Source organism: Oncorhynchus mykiss, chromosome 13 (genome assembly GCF_057628025.1).
Source record: "Oncorhynchus mykiss isolate SJ-2025 chromosome 13, ASM5762802v1, whole genome shotgun sequence".
Taxonomy (NCBI): Eukaryota; Metazoa; Chordata; class Actinopteri; order Salmoniformes; family Salmonidae; genus Oncorhynchus; species Oncorhynchus mykiss.
In genome coordinates, this window is record NC_143034.1 from 8,157,588 (window position 1) to 8,172,754 (window position 15,167).

At 43.8% G+C, this 15,167-nt stretch overlaps 1 protein-coding gene across 2 annotated transcripts; it reads left to right on the forward strand.

Moving 5' to 3' along the window:
* The first annotated feature begins 2,190 nt into the window (after positions 1–2,190).
* Positions 2,191–11,904, forward strand: thumpd1 (THUMP domain containing 1). Of its 2 annotated transcripts, XM_036942260.2 has the most exons (6): positions 2,194–2,393; positions 2,545–2,769; positions 3,070–3,241; positions 5,161–5,246; positions 5,431–5,593; positions 11,091–11,904. In XM_036942260.2, exons 2-6 carry the CDS (start codon positions 2,566–2,568, stop codon positions 11,642–11,644), a joined length of 1,179 nt encoding a protein of 392 aa, XP_036798155.2. In that variant the 5' UTR covers positions 2,194–2,393; positions 2,545–2,565; the 3' UTR covers positions 11,645–11,904. The 2 variants fall into 2 exon arrangements, with proteins under 2 accessions (XP_090051102.1, XP_036798155.2); XM_090194976.1 differs by having other exon boundaries at positions 2,191–2,769.
* Positions 11,905–15,167: the final 3,263 nt, after the last annotated feature.

Here is a 15,167-nt window from a genome sequence, read left to right on the forward strand (position 1 = left end):
AATAACAGGAAGATGGGATCCTCTGTAGGGCATGCTGAGATAAAATAATAGGAAGATGGGATCCTCTGTAGGGCATGCTGAGTTAAAATAACAGGAAGATGGGATCCTCTGTAGGGCATGCTGAGATAAAATAACAGGAAGTTGGGATCCTCTGTAGGGCACGCTGAGATAAAATAACAGGAAGATGGGATCCTCTGTAGGGCTGCAGTAGTTTATGTGTCGGGGGGCTAGGGTCAGTTTGTTATATCTGGAGTACTTCTCCTGTCCTATTTGGTGTCCTGTGTGAATCTAAGTGTGCGTTCTCTAATTCTCCCCTCTCTCTTTCTCTCTCTCGGAGGACCTGAGCCCTAGGACCATGCCCCAGGACTACCTGACATGATGACTCCTTGCTGTCCCCAGTCCACCTGGCTGTGCTGCTGCTCCAGTTTCAACTGTTCTGCCTTATTATTATTCGACCATGCTGGTCATTTATGAACATTTGAACATCTTGGCCATGTTCTGTTATAATCTCCACCCGGCACAGCCAGAAGAGGACTGGCCATCCCACATATGCTCTCTCTAATTCTCTCTTTCTTTCTCTCTCTCGGAGGACCTGAGCCCTAGGACCATGCCCCAGGAATACCTGACATGATGACTCCTTGCTGTCCCCAGTCCACCTGGCTGTGCTGCTGCTCCAGTTTCAACTATTCTGCCTTATTATTATTCGACCATGCTGGTCATTTATGAACATTTGAACATCTTGACCATGTTTTGTTATAATCTCCACCCGGCATAGCCAGAAGAGGACTGGCCATCCCACATATGCTCTCTCTAATTCTCTCTTTCTTTCTCTCTCTCGGAGGACTTCTTCCTAGGTTTTGGCCTTTCTAGGGAGTTTTTCCTAGCCACCGTGCTTCTACACCTGCATTGCTTGCTGTTTGGGGTTTTAGGCTGGGTTTCTGTACAGCACTTTGAGATATCAGCTGATGTATGAAGGGCTATATAAATACATTTGATTTGATTTGATTTGATTTGAGGGCATGCTGAGTTAAAATAACAGGAAGATGGGATCCTCTGTAGGGCATGCTGAGATAAAATAACATCCTCTTTTCCAGAATTCAGCCAGCCTTCACCAGACCATAACATATGTAAATACTGTATGTAGGAAGGCCAAAAAGATCATCAAGCACATCAAACACCCGAGCCACTGCCTGTTCACACCGCTGTCATCCAGAAGGCGAGGTCAGTACAGCTGCATCAAAGCAGGGACCGAGAGACTGAAAAACAGCTATCTCAAGGCCATCAGACTGCTGAAAAGCCTTCACTAACTCAGAGAGGCTGCTGCCTACATGGAGGCCCAATCACTGGCCACTTTAATAAATGGATCACTAGTCACTTTATACAATGCCACTCTAAATAATGCCACTTTAATAATGTTTACGTATCTTACATTACTCATATCACATGTGTATACTATATTTTATACCATCTACTGCACCTTGCCTGTGCCGCTCAGCCATCGCTCATCCATATACTTATGTAACGGATATGAAATGGCTAGCATTTCAATCGGTGATGTCACTTGCTCTGAGACCTTGAAGTAGTGGTTCCCTTTGCTCTGCAAGGGCTGCGGCTGTTGTGGAGCGATGGGTAACGATGCTTCGAGGGGTGACTGATGTTGATGTGTGCAGAGGGTCCCTGGTTCGCGCGAGGGGACGGACTAAAGTTATACTGTTACACTTACATGTACATATTCTCCATCACTCCTTTACATTTGTGTGTATTAGGTCGTTGTTGGGGAATTTGTTAGATTACTTGTTAGATATTACTGCACTGTCAGAAGAAGAAGAACAAGCATTTCGCTATACTTGCATTAATATATGCTGCAGCCAGTCAGGATGCTCTCGATGGTGCAGCTGTAAAACCTTTTGAGGATCTGAGGCCCCGTGCCAAATCTTTTCAGTCTCCCGAGGGGGAATAGGTTGTGTCGTGCCCTCTCCACGACTGTCTTGGTGTGCTTGGACCATCATCCCTAAGTTTATACATCCACAGTGCGATCAACGGATTTAACAATTTTGTTGTCAAATAGTCTAATGTTGAATTTTTCTAACAACATTTCAACCTTGTTTAACATTTATAGTCCAAATGTGTCATTATTTCAATATTTTTATTAGTTTGCATGTTTCAATTGGGGACTTTTATTTTGAAGGCGATACGCCGATTCCCCTTTTGCTGCTCACAACACTCGCGTGTTTGAATGAAGGAAGGAGCCCACGAGTACCTTCAGGCTCAACTCGTGAAGAATACGATAAACGTTGACTAGTATTTCTATAATTTAGCAAATTAAACGATACATTGTTAGCATTTAATCCAACGTGTACGATCAAGGATTGAGATTTAGTACAGTAGCTACCGTAAGCAATCCCGGCTCGTGTCGTTTGTTGTGCTTGCACGTTAGCTAGCTAGCCAATTCTGCTATACTTGCTAGTGCCAAACAATAAACCAGAGAGTTAATGTTATCCAGGTAAATGTGTTTTTTCTAACAGTTAACAAACTATTATCCAGGAGTCCTGTATATGATCAAATATGTCCGAAGCACAAGACTTGAGAAAGCGCAGTAAGAAACGCTACGGCGGCGGACACCGGAGTAAGAAGTACAAGGGTTCCCGGGAGCTCGAGGTGGGCATGCAAGGCGTCCTCATCACCTGCAATATGAACGAGAGGAAATGCACCGCGGAAGCCTTCAACCTGCTGAACGAATACGCCGACCAACTCTACGGACCTGAGAATGTAAGCAGTACATTTAGCGAGTCCATGTACGAATACGTGACGAGGTGTTTCCCTTAATTCCTTCCTTGAACTCGTCACTGGTGGAACGGATAACTGTCCAATCATTTCATTCAAATCAGGCATCAACTGAACGCAAATAGGAGTCATTTCTAAAGTAACTGCGCCAAGCCAACTTTCAGTGTGAATTGTTATTATTTGTACTGTACATCTTTATTGGTTAGTAATCTTTGTTAATAGTTATAAATCTTAAGTCTTTTTTTTTGTTTAAACGAACTTCTCTAAACTCTTCTGACAACCCAGTTTAAGGAACCCGAGGAGAGCAGTAGTGAGGAAGAGGATGATGAAGATGTGGAGGCGGCTCTGAAGAAGGAGGTGAAGCAGCTCAAAGCGTCGTCGGGGAAACGGCAGCGGCGCTTCCAGGCCATGGACAGCGGGGCCAACAACGTCATCTTCATCAAGACCAAGAACCTTGGTGAGGAAGAGTTTGAAGAACAGCATCAGACTGAGATGAAGCATGTCTAAAAAGACTCCCAGTATATATTTATATATATTTTTTTTAATTGAACCTTTATTTAACTGGGCAAGTCAGTTAAGAACAAATTCTTATTTACAATGACGGCCTACACCGGCCAAACCGGCTTCCCAATCGTGGCCGGTTGTGATACAGCCTGGATTCGAACCAGGGTGTCTGTAGTGACCCCCTCTAGCACTGAGATGCTGTGCCTTAGACCGCTGTGCCACTCGGGAGCCCACTACCCTGGACCAGGGCCCCGAGTGGAGAGTGAGACGACTCATTTATAGCAGACACTTTTATCATAGTTCTTTAGCTCATTTCAATAATCATTAGTTGTATCCTAGCCTGGGTACCAGTCTGTTTCGTGCCGTCATGCCACTAACTTGGCATGACAAGGAGCTGACATGATAGCAGAAACAGATCTGGGACCAGGCTAGGTTTTATCCTTAGTTCAATAAAGAACTGCCAACATTGACAGTTACACCTATTCAGAAGTTCTCAAAATAGTCTGTTTTGTTTATAACTAACTAGTATTTTTATTCTCCTCTGTCTCTCTCTCGCTCTCTCTCGCTCTGTCTCTCTCTGTCTCGCTCTGTCTCTCTCTCGCTCTGTCTCTCTCTCGCTCTGTCTCTCTCTCGCTCTCTCTCGCTCTGTCTCTCTCTCGCTCTCTCTCTCTCGCTCTGTCTCTCTCTCGCTCTGTCTCTCTCTCGCTCTGTCTCTCTCTCGCTCTGTCTCTCTCTCGCTCTGTCTCGCTCTGTCTCTCTCTGTCTCGCTCTGTCTCTCTCTGTCTCGCTCTGTCTCTCTCTGTCTCGCTCTCTCTCTCTCTGTCTCGCTCTCTCGCTCTGTCTCTCTCTCGCTCTGTCTCTCTCTCGCTCTGTCTCTCTCTCGCTCTGTCTCTCTCTCGCTCTGTCTCTCTCTCGCTCTCTCGCTCTCGCGCTCTCTCTCTCTCGCTCTGTCTCTCTCTCGCTCTGTCTCTCTCTCGCTCTGTCTCTCTCTCGCTCTGTCTCTCTCTCGCTCTGTCTCTCTCTCGCTCTGTCTCTCTCTCGCTCTGTCTCTCTCTCGCTCTGTCTCTCTCTCGCTCTGTCTCTCTCTCGCTCTGTCTCTCTCGCTCTGTCTCGCTCTCGCTCTGTCTCGCTCTGTCTCTCTCTCGCTCTGTCTCGCTCTGTCTCTCTCTCGCTCTGTCTCGCTCTGTCTCTCTCTCGCTCTGTCTCTCTCTCGCTCTGTCTCGCTCTCTCGCTCTCTCTCGCTCTCTCTGTCTCGCTCTCTCTCGCTGTCTCGCTCTGTCTCGCTCTCTCTCGCTCTCTCTCGCTCTGTCTCGCTCTCTCTCGCTCTGTCTCGCTCTGTCTCGCTCTCTCTCGCTCTCTCTCGCTCTGTCTCGCTCGCTCTCTCTCGCTCTCTCTCGCTCTCTCTCGCTCTCTCTCGCTCTCTCGCTCTGTCTCGCTCTCTCGCTCTCTCTCGCTCTCTCTCGCTCTCTCTCGCTCTCTCTCGCTCTCTCTCGCTCTCTCTCGCTCTCTCTCGCTCTCTCTCGCTCTCTCTCGCTCTCTCTCGCTCGCTCTCTCTCGCTCGCTCTCTCTCGCTCTCTCGCTCTCTCTCGCTCTCTCTCGCTCTGTCTCGCTCTCTCTCGCTCTGTCTCGCTCTGTCTCGCTCTGTCTCGCTCTCTCTCGCTCTGTCTCGCTCTCTCTCGCTCTCTCTCGCTCTGTCTCGCTCTCTCTCGCTCTGTCTCGCTCTCTCTCGCTCTGTCTCGCTCTCTCTCGCTCTGTCTCTCTCTCGCTCTGTCTCGCTCTGTCTCGCTCTGTCTCTCTGTCTCTCTCTCTCTCCCCTCTCTCTCTCCCCCCTCTCTCTCTCTCTCTCTCCCCCCTCTCTCTCTCTCTCTCCAGACCCTGAGAAGCTGGTGCATCACATCCTGTCAGACCTCCACATCACCAAGAAGAACAAGTCACGAGTCATCCTCAGAATGCTGCCGGTGAGCACATGTAATGTCATGTGGCTGAGTATCAGATGGCATGGAGGTTTCCTGACCGTCCAACCTGAAGAGAGAGGGAAAGACTGGCTGGAAGAATGTCTCTTTTTGGGAATGTGTGTTTTTTTTTTTGGTGGTGGTGGGGGGGGGGGTCCTTGTGGTTCTGATGGTTCTCCGTTTGTTCTAGGTGAGTGGAACGTGCAAGGCGTTCCAGGAGGACATGGATAAGTACCTGAGTGTGTTCTTAGAGCCGTGGTTTAAAGCCCCCAACCAGGGCAGCTACCAGATCGCCTTCAAGGCCCGGAACAGCTCCCACAACAAGAGGGATGACATCATCAAGGCCCTGGCAGGTGGGCTACATGGTCACAGTACTGGGAAACACATCTCGAGATACAGTGTGTTCAGAGACCAGAGAATAAGCCCAAATCAAATCACATTTTATTGATCACATGCACCGAATACAACTGGTGCACATTGAAATGGTAACTAACAGGAGGAATACAGTAACATGGTAACTAACACGAGGAATACAGTAACATGGTAACTAACACGAGGAATACAGTAACATGGTAACTAACACAATGAATACAATAACATGGTAACTAACACAATAACATGGTAACTAACACAATAACATGGTAACTAACACAATAACATGGTAACTAACACTGAGGAATACAATAACATGGTAACTAACACGAGGAATACAATAACATGGTAACTAACACAATAACATGGTAACTAACACAATAACATGGTAACTAACACTGAGGAATACAATAACATGGTAACTAACACGAGGAATACAATAACATGGTAACTAACACAATAACATGGTAACTAACACAATAACATGGTAACTAACACAATAACATGGTAACTAACACTGAGGAATACAATAACATGGTAACTAACACGAGGAATACAATAACATGGTAACTAACACAATAACATGGTAACTAACACAATAATATGGTAACTAACACGAGGAATACAATAACATGGTAACTAACACGAGGAATACAATAACATGGTAACTAACACAATAACATGGTAACTAACACGAGGAATACAATAACATGGTAACTAACACAAGGAATACAATAACATGGTAACTAACACGAGGAATACAATAACATGGTAACTAACACGAGGAATACAATAACATGGTAACTAACACAATAACATGGTAACTAACACGAGGAATACAATAACATGGTAACTAACACAATAACATGGTAACTAACACGAGGAATACAATAACATGGTAACTAACACAATAACATGGTAACTAACACTGAGGAATACAGTAACATGGTAACTAACACAATAACATGGTAACTAACACAATAACATGGTAACTAACACGAGGAATACAATAACATGGTAACTAACACTGAGGAATACAATAACATGGTAACTAACACGAGGAATACAATAACATGGTAACTAACACGAGGAATACAATAACATGGTAACTAGCACAATAACATGGTAACTAACACGAGGAATACAATAACATGGTAACTAACACAATAACATGGTAACTAACACGAGGAATACAATAACATGGTAACTAACACGAGGAATACAATAACATGGTGACTAACACGAGGAATACAGTAACATGGTAACTAACACGAGGAATACAATAACATGGTAACTAACACGAGGAATACAATAACATGGTAACTAACACGAGGAATACAATAACATGGTAACCAACACGAGGAATACAATAACATGGTAACTAACACGAGGAATACAATAACATGGTAACTAACACAATAACATGGTAACTAACACAATAACATGGAAACTAACACTGAGGAATACAATAACATGGTAACTAACACGAGGAATACAATAACATGGTAACTAACACAATAACATGGTAACTAACACAATAACATGGAAACTAACACTGAGGAATACAATAACATGGTAACTAACACGAGGAATACAATAACATGGTAACTAACACGAGGAATACAATAACATGGTAACTAACACAAGGAATACAATAACATGGTAACTAACACAATGAATACAATAACATGGTAACTAACACTGAGGAATACAGTAACATGGTAACTAACACAATAACATGGTAACTAACACTGAGGAATACAGTAACATGGTAACTAACACAATAACATGGTAACTAACACAATAACATGGTAACTAACACGAGGAATACAATAACATGGTAACTAACACGAGGAATACAATAACATGGTAACTAACACGAGGAATACAATAACATGGTAACTAACACGAGGAATACAATAACATGGTAACTAACACAATAACATGGTAACTAACACGAGGAATACAATAACATGGTAACTAACACAATAACATGGTAACTAACACGAGGAATACAATAACATGGTAACTAACACGAGGAATACAGTAACATGGTAACTAACACAATAACATGGTAACTAACACGAGGAATACAATAACATGGTAACTAACACGAGGAATACAATAACATGGTAACTAACACAATAACATGGTAACTAACACAAGGAATACAATAACATGGTCACTAACACGAGGAATACAATAACATGGTAACTAACACGAGGAATACAATAACATGGTAACTAACACGAGGAATACAATAACATGGTAACTAACACGAGGAATACAATAACATGGTAACTAACACGAGGAATACAATAACATGGTAACTAACACAATAACATGGTAACTAACACGAGGAATACAATGACATGGTAACTAACACGAGGAATACAGTAACATGGTAACTAACACGAGGAATACAGTAACATGGTAACTAACACGAGGAATACAATAACATGGTAACTAACACAATAACATGGTAACTAACACAATAACATGGTAACTAACACGAGGAATACAATAACATGGTAACTAACACGAGGAATACAATAACATGGTAACTAACACGAGGAATACAATAACATGGTAACTAACACAATAACATGGTAACTAACACGAGGAATACAATAACATGGTAACTAACACAATAACATGGTAACTAACACGAGGAATACAATAACATGGTAACTAACACGAGGAATACAGTAACATGGTAACTAACACGAGGAATACAATAACATGGTAACTAACACGAGAAATACAATAACATGGTAACTAACACGAGGAATACAATAACATGGTAACTAACACGAGGAATACAATAACATGGTAACTAACACGAGGAATACAATAACATGGTAACTAACACAATAACATGGTAACTAACACGAGGAATACAATAACATGGTAACTAACACAATAACATGGTAACTAACACGAGGAATACAATAACATGGTAACTAACACGAGGAATACAGTAACATGGTAACTAACACAATAACATGGTAACTAACACAATAATTAAGCTATACACAGAGAGTACCAGCACCAGATCAATGTACAGAGGTACAAGGTATTTGAGGTAGATATGTACATGAAGGCAGGGTAAAGTGACTAGGCATCAGGATAGATAATAATAAGGTATTTGGGGGTAGAATGTACATGAAGGCAGGGTAAAGTGACTAGACATCAGGATAGATAATAATAAGGTATTTGAGGTAAGATATGTACATGAAGGCAGGGTAAAGTGACTAGACATCAGGATAGATAATAATAAGGTATTTGAGGTAGATATGTACATGAAGGCAGGGTAAAGTGACTAGACATCAGGATAGATAATATTAAGGTATTTGAGGTAGATATGTACATGAAGGCAGGGTAAAGTGACTAGGCATCAGGATAGATAATAATAAGGTATTTGAGGTAAGATATGTACATGAAGGCAGGGTAAAGTGACTAGACATCAGGATAGATAATAATAAGGTATTTGAGGTAGATATGTACATGAAGGCAGGGTAAAGTGACTAGACATCAGGATAGATAATATTAAGGTATTTGAGGTAGATATGTACATGAAGGCAGGGTAAAGTGACTAGACAGGATAGATAATAAGAGTAAAATAAAGAACAGAGTAGCAGCAGAAAATGATGAGTGTAAATGTGTGTGTTTGTGGGTATAAAGTCTAGTGATGGTGCGATCAGTGCAATATAGTTCAGACACCTTTTATTGGCTATTTATCAGTCTGGCTATTTATCAGTCTGGCTATTTAGCAGTCTGGCTATTTAGCAGTCTGGCTATTAATCAGTCTTCTGGCTTGTCGATAGAAACTGTCTCGGAGCCTGTTGTTCCAGGAGCCGATGTTCCGGTACCGTTTGTCAGAGGGTAGCAGAGTGAACAGTGACAGTCTATGGCCTGGGTGGCTGATATAGAGGGTAGCAGAGTGAACAGTGACAGTCTATGGCTTCTGCATCGCTGGGCAGCTCTCGGCTGGGTTTCCCTTTGTAATCCGTTACCGTCTGCAAAGCCCTGCCACATACGACGAGCATCGGAGCCCCTGCCTCTAACCACCAGGCTACCCTGCCTCTAACCACCAGGCTACCCTGCCTCTAACCACCAGGCTACCCTGCCTCTAACCACCAGGCTACCCTGCCTCTAACCACCAGGCTACCCTGCCTCTAACCACCAGGCTACCCTGCCTCTAACCACCAGGCTACCCTGCCTCTAACCACCAGGCTACCCTGCCTCTAACCACAAGGCTACCCTGCCTCTAACCACCAGGCTACCCTGCCTCTAACCACCAGGCTACCCTGCCTCTAACCACCAGGCTACCCTGCCTCTAACCACCAGGCTGCCCTGCCTCTAACCACCAGGCTACCCTGCCTCTAACCGCCAGGCTACCCTGCCTCTAACCGCCAGGCTACCCTGCCTCTAAACACCAGGCTACCCTGCCTCTAACCACCAGGCTACCCTGCCTCTAACCACTAGGCTACTCTGCCGACGAGCATCGGAGACGCTGTACTACGATTCCTCCTATATTGTCCTTCTGCATGTTTGATGTCCTAGCTTTCTTGTATGTGTCCATGTCCCGTCCCTTGTAAAGTGGTAACTCTAGCTTTTAGCCCAGCGTGGATACTGCCTGTAATCCATGGTGTTTGGTTTGGATACGTTCTTATAGGAACTGTGGGCGCGTTCATCGTCTATGCACTTATTGAGGAAGCTCGTGACTGTTGTGATTGAATCCCTGGAACATATCCCAGTCTGTACTAGAAAAACGGTCTTGTAGCCTCCTGTCTGCTTGGTCCGACCACTTCCTTATTGAGGACCTCCCTCTTTTACCTTTGATCTATTGTGATGCCGTATAATCACAGAGATCCGATCAAATAGAATACATTAAAGGAAGTTCTATTATAGAATTCTAAAACGGTCTTCTAGAATACATTAAATGAAGTTCTATTATAGAATTCTAAAACGGTCTTCTAGAATACATTAAATGAAGTTCTATTATAGAATTCTAAAACGGTCTTCTAGAATACATTAAATGAAGTTCTATTATAGAATTCTAAAATGGTCTTCTAGAATACATTAAATTAAGTTCTATTATAGAATTCTAAAATGGTCTTCTAGAATGCTGAAGACAGATTTAATCTTCCTCAAAGTCAAACCTCTTTGCTTGGTCCGACCACTTCCATCCTAGATGTTTCTGTGTGTCTCATTGGGCCATTTCCCCCAGACACAGATTAAGCCTGGGCCTGGTCTGAGAAGCATGCTGGGTAGAGATTACATCCAGGAAACTGTCTCTACATGTTCCTAGTGTATTCATATCCCACACACCTGTCCTCCATCCATGGGACAACCCCTGTGTGTGTACTGTGTGTGTACTGTGTGTGTCTGTGTGGTCTGTGTGTGTGTGTACTGTGCTCGCTCCTATAAACTCTGTACCTGGCCATGCTAATTATGTTTATCTCCCCCCCGCAGGCCTGGTGGGGAAGATGAATCCTAAAAACAAGGTTGACCTGACCACCCCTGAGCTCACCATCATCGTCGAGGTCATCAAGAGTGTGTGCTGCGTCAGCGTCGTCAGGGACTACACTCTATACAGGAAGTACAACCTGCAGGAGGTTGCCAAGGAGGAGGGGCCTAAAGATGGGAAACAGGAAGAGGTCACCACAAACCAGGAAGAGATCAAGTCGAACCAGGAAGAGAAGGATGGGAAACAGGAAGAGATCAAGTCAAACCAGGAAGAGAAGGATGGGAAACAGGAAGAGATCAAGTCGAACCAGGAAGAGAAGGATGGGAAACAGGAAGAGATCAAGTCGAACCAGGAAGAGAAGGATGGGAAACAGGAAGAGATCAAGTCGAACCAGGAAGAAAAGGATGGGAAACAGGAAGAGATCAAGTCGAACCAGGAAGAAAAGGATGGGAAACAGGAAGAGATCAAGTCGAACCAGGAAGAGAAGGATGGAAAGCAGGAAGAGGGAAAGGATGCCCCAAAAACAGACAGGGAAGGAAAGGGGGAGGAAGAGAAGTAGATCCCTGTACCAGGAAGGGAGAGAAGAAGAGGGAGGGGAATGAGGAAGTGAAGTAGATCCCTGTACCAGGAAGGGAGAGAAGAAGAGGGAGGGGAATGAGGGAGGAAGTGAAGTAGATCCCTGTACCAGGAAGGGAGAGAAGAAGAGGGAGGGGAATGAGGGAGGAAGTGAAGTAGATCCCTGTACCAGGAGGGAGAGAAGAAGAGGGAGGGGAATGAGGGAGGAAGTGAAGTAGATCCCTGTACCAGGAAGGGAGAGAAGAAGAGGGAGGGGAATGAGGGAGGAAGTGAAATGGGACTGATAAACAACTCAAAAGGCATCTCACAGTGCAGGTGATGCAGTCAATGTGTTTTTAGCTAGCTTTACTGTAGAACAGGTCCTATTCCTGTTGTCCATTCCAAATGGAACCCTAATCCCTATATAGTGCACTATTTTTGACCTGAGGCCTATGGGTACCATAGGACCTGGTCTAATGTAGTATAGTTAACTAGTACCAGGGTTGGTGCATAGTTAACTAGTACCAGGGTTGGTGCATAGTTGACTAGTACCAGGGTTGGTGCATAGTTGACTAGTACCAGGGTTGGTGCATAGTTGACTAGTACCAGGGTTGGTGCATAGTTGACTAGTACCAGGGTTGGTGTATAGTTGACTAGTACCAGGGTTGGTGTATAGTTGACTAGTACCAGGGTTGGTGTATAGTTGACTAGTACCAGGGTTGGTGTATAGTTGACTAGTACCAGGGTTGGTGCATAGTTAACTAGTACCAGGGTTGGTGCATAGTTGACTAGTACCAGGGTTGGTGCATAGTTGACTAGTACCAGGGTTGGTGTATAGTTGACTAGTACCAGGGTTGGTGTATAGTTTACTAGTACCAGGGTTGGTGCATAGTTGACTAGTACCAGGGTTGGTGCATAGTTGACTAGTACCAGGGTTGGTGTATAGTTGACTAGTACCAGGGTTGGTGCATAGTTGACTAGTACCAGGGTTGGTGTATAGTTGACTAGTACCAGGGTTGGTGTATAGTTAACTAGTACCAGGGTTGGTGCATAGTTGACTAGTACCAGGGTTGGTGCATAGTTGACTAGTACCAGGGTTGGTGTATAGTTGACTAGTACCAGGGTTGGTGCATAGTTAACTAGTACCAGGGTTGGTGCATAGTTGACTAGTACCAGGGTTGGTGCATAGTTGACTAGTACCAGGGTTGGTGTATAGTTGACTAGTACCAGGGTTGGTGCATAGTTGACTAGTACCAGGGTTGGTGCATAGTTGACTAGTACCAGGGTTGGTGCATAGTTGACTAGTACCAGGGTTGGGGATCAATTCCCTGTTCATTTCCAGTCAATTCAGAAAATACACTGAAATTCCATTTCTCTTCGATGTGTTTCGATTTAGGAACCTTTTGGAATTTGGGGTTACATTCTGAATCGAAAAGGGAACAGACACCAACCCTGGTACTAGTTAACTATACTACATTAGACCAGATCCTATGGTACCCTGTTCCCTACATAGTGCACTACATTACACCAGGTCCTATGGTACCCAACCCAGACTACGACAAAATCCTTTCGGTCCTCCATTTTGTATTGTCTCCAACATGTCCTCCTCATCGCTGACAGTCCATTGGTCTCCTCTCCATCACTGAAAGCTGATGGGTAATTTTTTTTTTAAATGTCATTAGATTTTTTAAATAGATACATTTTTTTTTAACATAAAGGTGTCATATTTTATTTTATTTAAATTCCCTCGTTTTCTAGAAATCCTGGTCGTAGGGTTCTGAGTTCCTTGCTTATTCCTTCTTTATTCAGGAAATCCTGCATCTGGGATTTCTGTAAAACCAGGGAATTCATTGAAAGTTCACAGAATTTTTCAACCCTAGTCACCTGACAGTCTTTCCTCTGTAAATTAATGTTAGAAGACTAGTCTTCTAAGTTGACCCAGTTCTTACAGGGCTGGTTTCCCGGACCCAGATGAAACATACTCATGGACCCAGATGAAACATACTCATGGACCCAGATGAAACACTCATGGACCCAGATGAAACACACTCATGGACCCAGATGAAACATACTCATGGACCCAGATGAAACATACTCATGGACCCAGATGAAACACACTCATGGACCCAGATGAAACATACTCATGGACCCAGATGAAACACACTCATGGACCCAGATGAAACATACTCATGGACCCAGATGAAACACACTCATGGACCCAGATGAAACATACTCATGGACCCAGATGAAACATACTCATGGACCCAGATGAAACACACTCATGGACCCAGATGAAACACACTCATGGACCCAGATGAAACACACTCATGGACCCAGATGAAACACACTCATGGACCCAGATGAAACATACTCATGGACCCAGATGAAACACAGTCATGGACCCAGATGAAACACACTCATGGACCCAGATGAAACGCACTCATGGACCCAGATGAAACGCACTCATGGACCCAGATGAAACACACTCATGGACCCAGATGAAACACACTCATGGACCCAGATGAAACATACTCATGGACCCAGATGAAACATACACATGGACCCAGATGAAACACACTCATGGACCCAGATGAAACACACTCATGGACCCAGATGAAACATACTCATGGACCCAGATGAAACACACTCATGGACCCAGATGAAACATACTCATGGACCCAGATGAAACACACTCATGGACCCAGATGAAACACACTCATGGACCCAGATGAAACACACTCATGGACCCAGATGAGAATCTCCATTTTAAGTGTTTCTTAGTCCATGGGGCTGTTATGTATCATTTTAGTAGGAGTGCTGATCTAGGATCAGGTTCTCCCTGTCCATATCATTGTATTTGTTATAATCTTAAAGACAAAACAGATCCTAGATCAGCTCTGAGACCATTGATGCGGCCCCAGGAATGTAAGGCCTGATCTGAGTGCAGGACTCTCTCGTATACTGTCCGATAATGGAGGTATACTGTAATATACCTTTTTGTTTTGTAGAACAGAGTAACCCCAAAAAAAACCGATCCTTGAAATAAAGTGATTTTGTTTTGTGTGTTTTTATATTCTCATTCTCCCTCCAATTTATTTTCAAAGTAACTCACAAGCTCGGTTTCCATCTAACTGACGGGAGATTTTCGATGCGAATATTGTGAAAATCTGCATAAAAACAATATGCAAATTTTCCCACGAGAGAGAGAGATGTGTTTCCATCAAACTGACTTGTAGCAGATAAAAGGCTGTGTGTGATGACTTGGTGCATATGAAATACATTGTTTTCAGGGTTTAATTCCCACGTACCGACAATCTGTTTCCGTTGCATTTTCAGCTGTTGATAGTTGTCTCACGAGACATGTTGCGTTGTATAGCGAGCGATGTACTAAAGAGAGGAATATTTTTTATTTGTCAAAGGGCAGTCCAGCATCAATCATCGTGTCACCGGAATAAGACCCTCAAAATGTATTGAAAATGAGCATCAAGATCACCGTGCTCTTTCGCCACCCTGAGAAGTTCATGATT